At 49.8% G+C, this 10,091-nt stretch overlaps 1 protein-coding gene across 2 annotated transcripts in view; it reads right to left on the bottom strand.

Annotated features, from left to right (window-relative positions):
* Positions 1–313: 313 nt before the first annotated feature.
* Positions 314–10,091, bottom strand: part of ENO1 (enolase 1) — a 28,879-nt gene continuing 19,101 nt past the window's right edge. For both annotated transcript variants that reach the window (XM_075328301.1, XM_075328300.1), the window contains exons 9-12: positions 9,879–10,080; positions 9,252–9,360; positions 9,103–9,161; positions 314–763 (exon numbers count right to left, since the gene is read on the bottom strand). In XM_075328301.1, the coding sequence (XP_075184416.1) occupies positions 694–763; positions 9,103–9,161; positions 9,252–9,360; positions 9,879–10,080 (440 nt within the window). In that variant the 3' untranslated portion in view covers positions 314–693. The remainder of the gene's footprint in view (positions 764–9,102; positions 9,162–9,251; positions 9,361–9,878; positions 10,081–10,091) is intronic.

Here is a 10,091-nt window from a genome sequence, read left to right as displayed (position 1 = left end):
CCACCACCCCAACCAACCAACCAACCACCCCAACCAACCAACCAACCACCCCAACCAACCAACCACCACCCCAACCAACCAACCACCACCCCAACCAACCAACCACCACCCCAACCAACCAACCACCACCCCAACCAACCACCACCCCAACCAACCACCACCCCAACCTGTCCAAAAACTGTATAGGCAACTACAGAAACACTCCAGGTCGACAGGCTCTGCCATAATACTCAGACTTCAATTTAAGCTTTTTGCCATTTATCAGGTATGTGAATATTGTGCTGCGGATGAAGGAAAACCAAAAAAGCCAGAGTCACCTTCAATTAAATTTATTTCCTCTTCATAAAACTACATTCTCTTTACTCTGCACATGAACTGTTAACTAGCCTCCTGATAGTCTGCAGTACAAGATAACACCATTTATAGGGTTATAGTGATCAGGACCACAAGAAAAAACAAGGACAACATGCAGGCACCAAGTGACAGACAAGGAATCATCCTAATAAGCAGCAAAGCTTCTGGGGCTGGAAGGTCAAAACCTGCAGGATTGTGAGGCTCGGGTGCCCCGTACGGTCATTGCTGCAGGGGCTTGTGGAGAGACAGGCCTCTACAGCAGCAACAGCGTCTCCTGCAGACTCCGAGGTGTACAGTGACTACATTAAGATGGTTAAGTGCTCAGTGCCATGATTCTTCTTAGTTGATGACTGGCTTCCTGAAGTTTCTGCCTGCAAAACGAGCCTTGGATCCCAACTCTTCTTCAATTCTGCATAGCAAAGAAAATTAACAGAATGAAAACTTTACAAATGTCTAGCAATTTTTCTATTTTAAAACCAAGAAATTGTTTGGATGTACAGTCAACAGCAGAGTCCTGTGAAAATTAGCTCTTCAAATATCTAAGTGTTATCCCCTTCTCAGCCTACCCCTTTAAGTGCTACATTCTCCAATGTAAAATAGATGGTTACCTCCTGTTCCAGTGATGTTGCTGCTATGATTGGAGGCAAGCATCTTATTTTACATTACGGAATAGTATTTAAAAAGGCACAAGGTAAACCCCGGCACTCTACCTCAAAAGAATATCAAACAATCGTTCTAATTCAAAAGGTTCTTTATTACATGAAAGTCCAAAACAGATGTCTAAACAATACGTTTCGACCAATATGGTCTTCATCAAAGGACTATCTGTGAAGCAGCAGGAAATGGTGAGACAAAAGGTCAAAGATGCAGCGCAGTGAGCCCCAAAAGGGACAGATATCCACAGTATGTTGTGCTATGCGAAGGACGCGAGTTATGTCATTAAGGATAGTCCTTATATGGGAAAGGGAATTGTGTCATGTGTCCTGTATAACAGATAGTGATGAATAAATGTGAAAACGAGCAATTAGAGCTCATGTATGAATATAGACATCAAAATAATTAGGCTAATGAATCCGATTAAACACCTGCGTGGCGTCAGACTGGTGGTCTAGAGGAACACATCTGCATATGTGGTAAGGGTATAGGTCAATATGTGCAGGGATGCACTTCAAATGAGGTCCAAGCAGACATGTCAATTGTTTTTGCCATTTGGATTTTGCACTGCAAAGCTGAGTTTTTGATCAAATTTCTGCCACAAAAAGGCTGCAGTTTGAACTGCATAGTGCGGTTTAGAAAACCAAATTCCCATAGACTAAGCTTGAAGAGCAGAACACAACAAAGTGCGTTCTTACCCTTACACCCGGCCACCAGAAATAATGGCCGGATGGTGAGGGTATACGAGAAACAGTGGACATCTCCATGACATAATGTGGACACATCTGATTAGTAGAATTTTTTGGTTAATGACTACTCTTGTCTGCTTGAATACATGCTCCATTGCCTTATTCAGGTTCACACAGCCCTATTTCATGGTCCGTATACAGACTAGTCTCCCACCCTGAACGTACGTACAGCCCAATATGCTTCTACAAAGCTGCATGTTTGGATTAGGAGATCCACGGTCAGTCTGGGTATTGTGGCACACTCACACTCTTTGAACACAGTCTTACATACTAACAATAAAAAAACGATACTTTATTTGATAAATAGATAGTACCCATAAAAACTTTAATCAAGAAGATGTGAAGAGTGGACCCAGCACCACAATCCAGTATATTAAAATATCAAAAATGTATTAGATATGAAAAAGAAGGGAATTTTGTTTACTTACCGTAAATTCCTTTTCTTCTAGCTCCAATTGGGAGACCCAGACAATTGGGTGTATAGCTATTGCCTCTGGAGGCCACACAAAGTATTACACTTAAAAGTGTAAGGCCCCTCCCCTTCTGGCTATACACCCCCAGTGGGATCACTGGCTCACCAGTTTTAGTGCCAAAGCAAGAAGGAGGAAAGCCAATAACTGGTTTAAAGACCAATTCAATCCGAGGAAACATCGGAGAACTGAACCATACCACATGAACAACATGTGTACCCGAACAAACAGAAAAACCCCGAGAAAACAGGGCGGGTGCTGGGTCTCCCAATTGGAGCTAGAAGAAAAGGAATTTACGGTAAGTAAACAAAATTCCCTTCTTCTTTGTCGCTCCATTGGGAGACCCAGACAATTGGGATGTCCAAAAGCAATCCCTGGGTGGGTAAAAGAATACCTCATGATAGGGCCGTCAAACGGCCCTCTCCTACAGGTGGCCAACCGCCGCCTGAATGACTTATCTACCTAGGCTGGCGTCTGCCGAAGCGTAGGTATGCATCTGATAATGCTTGGTAAAAGTAAGTAGACTCGACCAGGTGGGTGCCTGACACACCTGCTGAGCCGTAGCCTGGTGCCGTAATGCCCAGGATGCACCCACGGCTCTGGTAGAATGGGCCTTCGGCCTTGAGAGAACCAGAAGCCCAGTAGAACTGTAGGTTTCAAGAATTGGTTCCTCGAGCCCCCGAGCAAGGGTGGATCTGGAAGCTTGCGACTGTTTACGCCGACCAGCGACAAGGACAAAAGAGTGCATCCGGGTGGCGCAGGAGCGCCATGCGGGAAGTAGAACCTGAGTGCTCTCACCAGAACCAACAGATGCAAATCTTTCTGAAATTGATGGACTGGACGAGGACACAAAGAAGGTGAGGTGATATCCTGATTGATATGAAAATGGGATACCACCTTAGGGAGAAATTCCGGAACCGGACGCAGAACTACCCTGTCCTGGTGAAGGACCAGGAAGGGAGTTTGTATGAGAGCGTTGCTAGCTCGGAAACTCTCCTAAGAGACGAGACCGTTACTAGAAGGCCACTTCCCGTGAAAAACGGGAAGGGAGACATCCTTCAAAGGCTCGAAAGGCGGCATCTGGAGAGCAATTAGAACCTTGTTCAGATCTCAGGGCTCTAACGGCCGCTTGTACGGAGTGCTGAGAAGACAAACTCCCCGTAGGAACGTGCGTACCTGAGGAAGTCGTCGTTTCTGAAAAAATACAGATAGCGCTGAGACTTGTCCCTAAAGGGAACTGAGCGACAACCCATTTTCCTACCTAGATTGCAGGAAGGAAGGAAACAGACGATGCAACCGGCCAGGGAGAAACACCCTGCGCCGAGCACCGAGATAAGAACATCTTCCACGTCCTGTGGTCAATCTTGGCGGACGTTGGTATGCTAGCCTGTCTCATGGTGGCAACCACGTCCTGAGGTAATCCTGACGACACTAGGTTCCAGGACTCAATGCCACACCATCCGGTTGAGGGCCGTAGAATCCAAATGGAAGAATGGCCCTTGAGACAGCCAGTCTGATTGGTCTGGTAGTGCCCCCGGTTAGCCTACCGTGAGGCACCACAGAACCGAGTACCACAACATCCTCGGCCAATTTGTAGCGACGAGGATGGCGCGGCCGCAGTCGGTCTTGATCTAGCGCAGTACTCTGGGCAACAATGCCAGAGGTGGCACCTAAGGTAGCTGGAACTGCGACCAATGCTGAACTAAGGCGTTTGCCGCCAGAGCTCGATGATTGTGAAACCGTGCCATGAAGCTGGCACATTGTTGTTGTGCCGTGACGCCATTAGATCGACGTCCGGCCTCTGTCAGCGGCGCCAGATCTCCTGAAACCCGTCCGGGTGAGGAGACCATACTCTTTCGGCCACACCTCAGCGACTTAGGAAGTCAGCTTCCTAGTTTCCACACTTGGGATGTGAATTGTGGATATGGTGGATGCCGTGTCTTCCACCCACATCAGAACCTGCCGGACTTCCTGGAAGGCTTGCCGGTTGCGCGTTCTTCCTTGGTGGTTGATGTATGCCACCGCTGTGGAGCTGTCCGACTGAAGTCGGATATGCTTGCTTTCCAGCCGCTGTTGGAAGGATTGTAGGGCAAGATACACTGCTCTGTGTTCAAGAACATTGATCTGAAGAGTGGACTCTTGCTGAGTCCACGTACCCTGAGCGCTGTAGTGGAGAAAAACTGCTCCCCACCCTGATAGACTCGCGTCTGTCGTAACTATCGCCCAGGACGGGGATAGGAAGGACCTTCTTTTTGACCAAGAGGTGAGAAGAAGCCACCACCGTAGAGATTCCTTGGCCGCCTGAGAAGAACGACGACTCTGTTGAGGGACGTCGACTCCTCGTCCCATTGGCGGAGAATGTCCCATTGTAGTGGACGCAGTAAAACTGCGCGAAAGGAACTGCCTCCATTGCTACCATCTTACGTAGGAAGTGCATGAGGCGTGTCAATGTGTGCGACTGGTTCTTAAAGAAGAGCTTGCAGCCCGTAGTGAATGCTGTTTGTCTAGCGGCAGCTTCACTATCGCTGAGAGAGTAAGAAACTCTATGCCTAGATATGTTATCGATAGGGTCGGGGTCGGATCTGACTTTAAAAAGTTGATGATCCACCCAAAACTCTAGAGAGTCTCCAGCGCAACGTTCGGGCAGTGTTGGCATGTTTCCTAAGAGAGTGCCTTGACAAGTAGATCGTCTAAATACGGGACCACAGAGTGACCCTGAGAGTGCAGGACTGTGACTACTGCTGCCCTGACCTTGGCGAAGACCAGTTGGACTGTCGCTAGCCGGAAGGTAGAGCTACGAACAGAGGGTGTTCGTCTCCTATAACGAAGCGTAGAAACGCTAGTGCTCTGGATCAATCGGCACGTGTGGATAAGCATCCTTGATGCCTAATGATGCTAGGAAATATCCTTGGGACCTTGAGGCGATGACATGGCGGAGGGATTCCATCCGGAACCGCCTGGTGTCCACGAGCTTGCTGAGCATTTTTAGATCCAGAACGGGACGGAACGGCCCGTTGTTATAGGTACCGCAAAGAATTTGGGGTAAAAACCGTGACCTTGTTCCTGAAGAGGAACGGGGGTCATCACTCTTTCTGCCTATAGAGTGCACCCTGTTTGCAGAAGAGCAGCGGCCCGGCCGGGAGGTGGAGAAATTCTGAAGAATCGAGTTGGAGGACGAGAAGTGAGCTCTATCCTGTACCCGTGAGACAGAATGTCTCACACTCAATGGTCACTGACCTATGGCAGCTAAATATCGCCAAGGCGGGAGAGCCTGCTACCGACCGAGGCCGCAAGTCATGAGGAAGCCGCCTTGGAAGCGGGTTTTCCGACTGTCGCTTTTTTGGGCGAGACTGAGCCCGCTAAGAATCTTAGCTCCTCTGATCCTTTTGAGTCCACCTTGGACGAGGAAAAATGGGACCTGCCCGAGCCTCGAAAAGGCCGAAAACCCCGACTGCCTCTTGCTCTGTTGGGGTTTGTTGTGTCCGGGCTGAGGAAAGGATGAATCCTTACCCCTGGACTGTTTGATGGTTACATCCAACGCTCACCAAACAGTCGGTCAGCAGAAAAAGGCAACTGGATAGGCAACCTTTTTTGGAAGCAGAATCTGCCTTCCATTCACTTAACGAGCAGACCAGGCTCTGCTTAAAAACACGGAGTAGCGGAGGCTACCGCCGCACGGTTCGCAGAGTCCAGGACAACCTGAATCGCGTAAGAAACAAATGCAGACATTTGAGAGGTTAAGGATGCCACCTGCGGCACAGATGTACGTGTAACCGTGTCAATCTGTGTAAGACAAGCTGAAATAGCTTGGAGTGCCCCAAGGGAGAGAATGCCGGAGCCAACGGTGCGCCGACAGCCTCATAGATGGCTTTCGACCAGAGATCCATCTGTCTGTCAGTGGCATCTTTGAGTTTGCAGTTCCATCTCCCACTGCAACTATGGATCTAGCTACAAGTCTGGAGATTGGAGGATGCCGCTCGGGACATTGGGTCCAGTCCTTGACCAAGTCAGGGGACAGGGATAGCGTGTATCCTAAGCCGTTTGGAGAAGCGCATATCTGGATAAGCGTGGTGTTCCTGGACTGCCTCTCTGAAGGCAGAGTGGTCCAGAAAAATACGTGAAGCTGACTCCTCCACTGGAGGAGTTGTGAGAAATAACCCACATTCTATAGATGGACGCTATAAGATTATTTACTATGGCGTCACAATCAGGTGTATCCAGATTGAGAGCGGTCTCAGGATCAGAATCCTGAGCCGCTACTTCCGCCTCATTACACAGCGAGTCCTTCTGTTAGGACCCTGATGAAACCGAGGCCGCTCATAGCGAGCCCACTTAGGCTGTCTGGGACTGACGTCCGTGCAGAGCCGTGACTCTGGGATGCGTGTGACATTCCCGGAGCTGTTAGTTATTCACACTGAGGGGGGCCATGGATCAATGATTCAACAGTGCCCATATTGTGAGAGACATGTCCGGACTGCTAGGCTTCTAGTATCATAGCCATAGTCTCAGAAAAACTGTCAGTAAATACTGCAGACACCGTCCTCATCCCCTGGCCATTAGTGCATACAATGGGAGTCTATGTACCTGCCGGCCGTATAGCCGTACATGCTGTACCAGCTGTATAGAAAAACATGTGGTTCTGCACCTTTGTTTTACACAGAGAATATGCTGATAACTCCTCCGCATAATCCAGGAGGGTATATACAACGTGCGACCAAACAGTGCAATGTATATAGTACAAGCATATCTATAAGTGCACTTCTGCACTAGTGGGGTTAGCACCACAGGTGCTGCTTAACGCCTGTTGCAGCGATTGTGTGACTATCAGAATGCCAGGGTCTTCCACACTTGTCTCTGTATCGTACAGAAACTGACACTAATGGCTGCCGGTGTCCTTGTAGAGAAGGAAGCCGTGGGCGTGCCTGAGAAAGTGCGGGAATCCGGATTCATAGTGCACACAGTGAGAGGGGTGGAGTATGCAAAACATACTCCAGCTCTCAGCTCTGCTCTATGCAGCGTCACGCCCCTACCCTGACTGTCAGGGCTGTGGGCGGTAACGAAGGGAGACTAGGCCCAGAAGCCGGGGACTCGAGTTAACAGCGCGGCCGCCGTAAAAGCGCGGGCCGCGCTGAAGTCCCCGGCGCACCACAAGTGCCAGCCGCGCCGCAGTCCCAGCGGCCGGCGCGACCGCCCTAGAAGTGGCCAGCGTCCCGCCCCTCTCCTGACTGGCAGGTCTGGGGGCGGGAACGAACTAAAGCAGGCCGCAAAAGCCGGGGACTCGAGTTATCAGCGCGGCCGCCGTAAAAGCGCGGGCCGCGCTGAAGTCCCCGGCGCACTACAAGTGCCAGCCGCGCCGCTGTTCCAGCGGCCGGCGCGCCCGAGTCCTAGACGTGGGCAGCGTCCCGCCCCTCTCCTGACTGGCAGGTCTGGGGGCGGGAACGAACGGAAGCAGGCCGCAAAAGCCGGGGACTGTAGTTATCAGCGCGGCCGCCGTAAAAGCGCAGGCCGCGCTGAAGTCCCCGGCGCACTACAAGTGCCAGCCGTGCCGCAGTCCCAGCGGCCGGCGCGGCCGAGTCCCATAAGTGTGCCTGCTTCAGCTAAGCTGAATGAGGCTATGGCACAGGCGCCGCAGCGCTGATGTCCCCCGGCGCACTACAACACCCAGCATGCTGCGGTGTGAGCGCCAAATGCACGGGGACACAGAGTACCTTGAGGAAGCAGGGCCATGTCCCTGATGTACTCCGCTCCATCCAGCATCTTCTCCAGGGGCTGTAGATGGAGCACGGTCTCAGTGCCTGGAGACCGGTAAATCCCACTTCACCCAGAGCCCTGTAAAAAGGGATGGGGAAGGAATCAGCATGTGGGCTCCTGCCGCCGTACCCGCAATGGGTACCTCAACCTTACAAACACCTCCGACATACAGTGGGGTGAGAAGGGAGCATGCTGGGGACACTATATGTGTCCTCTTTTCTTCCATCCGACATAGTCAGCAGCTGCTGCTGACTAAAAAGTGGAGCTATGCGTGGATGTGTTGCCTCCTTCGCACAAAGCACAAAACTGGTGAGCCAGTGATCCCACTGGGGGTGTATAGCCAGAAGGGGAGGGGCCTTACACTTTTAAGTGTAATACTTTGTGTGGCCTCCAGAGGCAATAGCTATACACCCAATTGTCTGGGTCTCCCAATGGAGCGACAAAGAAAAATCCAACTGATCCAAAACTTGAAAGAACACGCACAAGGGCACCTTAAGCGTTTCGGACAATAAGTAAACACCAAGTCCTTAATCATAGGTGATTACGTATGATTAAGGACTTGGTTTTTACTTATTGTCCAAAACACGTAAGGTGCCCTTATGAGTGTTATCAAGTTTTGGATCAGTTGGATTTTTTTCATATCTAATAAATTGATATTTTAATATACTGGATTGTGGTGCTGGTTCCACTCTTCACTTCTCAGCTATATACCAGCCTGGAGGACCACGAGCACCTGCAAGTCCCGGAGCACAGTTGCCTACGGTAAGCTGAAGTCTCATTACCTTTTATCTCATAAAAACTTTAATGCATCTTCAAGAAATCAGCTCCTTTCCCTTCTTGGACTAATCATTCTCAATCTCGGATCTCAGTAATGGGAAAATATCTATTCACTGAGGACAGACTACCTGTGAATTGAGAATTACAGTTGCTGCTCATTAAGTTCTATGGAGAGCAGTTTTCTGAGAAGTGTTTGTGCCTCTGCTCCATAGAGTTTATCAACCCCAACTGTCCTCATCAATTCAATATTTTTTTTTTCCTCTTGAAAATGACACCTTTTTGAAGATCTTCCCCCCCACCTACTATAAAGCCTCGTGTTTCAGGAACTCAGTGTTTCGGTCACTCACCTGAGCAGTTGGTTGTATTTCGCAAGTCTCTCAGATCTACATGGAGCACCAGTTTTTATCTGAACAAAAAAAAGTGGAAGATAAGTCGATAGTTTTGGGGAGAGTAAGAAAAGACAAAGTAATTCACATAGGACATCCTATAGTCATACCTGTCCAGTGCAGAGGCCAACCACAAGATCAGCAATGAAGGTGTCTTCAGTCTCTCCAGATCGATGGCTAACCATTACTCCCCAACCATTGGTCTGAGCCAGCTTGCATCTAGCCAAGAAAAATAAAAGCAAAATGTGAAGCTATGCCAATGACCATCAGACACCCAAAAACCTAGCCAGAGTACACATCGGGTTAATTACGTGTGCAGAGAGCAGGGAGCCGGCACTGAGTGGGAGAGCGGCGGACACTGGTAACCAAGGTAAATATCGGGTAACCAAGGAAAGGGCTTCTTGGTTCCCCGATGTTTACCGTGGTTACCAGTGTCCGCAGAAGCCGGCTCCCTGCACATTTAGTTGTTGCTCTGTCGCTGTCACACACAGCGATCTGTGCTTCACAGCGGGAGAGCAACTAAAAAAATGGTCCAGGACATTCAGCAACCACCAACGACCTCACAGCAGGGGCCAAGTTGTTGCTGGATGTCACACAGCGACATCACTAGCAACATCGCTGCTACGTCACAAACGTCGTGCCTCAGCAGCGATGTTGCTTAGTGTGACGTGGCCTTTAGCATCTGACTGCCTTGCAAAAAGCAGATTGTTCGTTTGCATCCCCAAACCATTACTTACGCCTGCAGAGATTCAGTAACGGAGCCAATTTGGTTGACCTTCAGCAGAAGACAGTTGCAGGCCTTGTCGCTGACGGCCTTCTCAATTCTCTTGGGGTTTGTCACAGTCAAGTCATCGCCGACTACCTGGATGTCTACACAGTCTGTGAACTTTGACCATGCAGCCCAGTCATCCTGGTCAAAGGGATCTTCAATGGAAACCACTGGAAGAAAT

Source organism: Anomaloglossus baeobatrachus, chromosome 11 (genome assembly GCF_048569485.1).
Source record: "Anomaloglossus baeobatrachus isolate aAnoBae1 chromosome 11, aAnoBae1.hap1, whole genome shotgun sequence".
Lineage (NCBI taxonomy): Eukaryota > Metazoa > Chordata > Amphibia > Anura > Aromobatidae > Anomaloglossus > Anomaloglossus baeobatrachus.
This window is presented reverse-complemented; position numbering and strand designations above follow the sequence as displayed.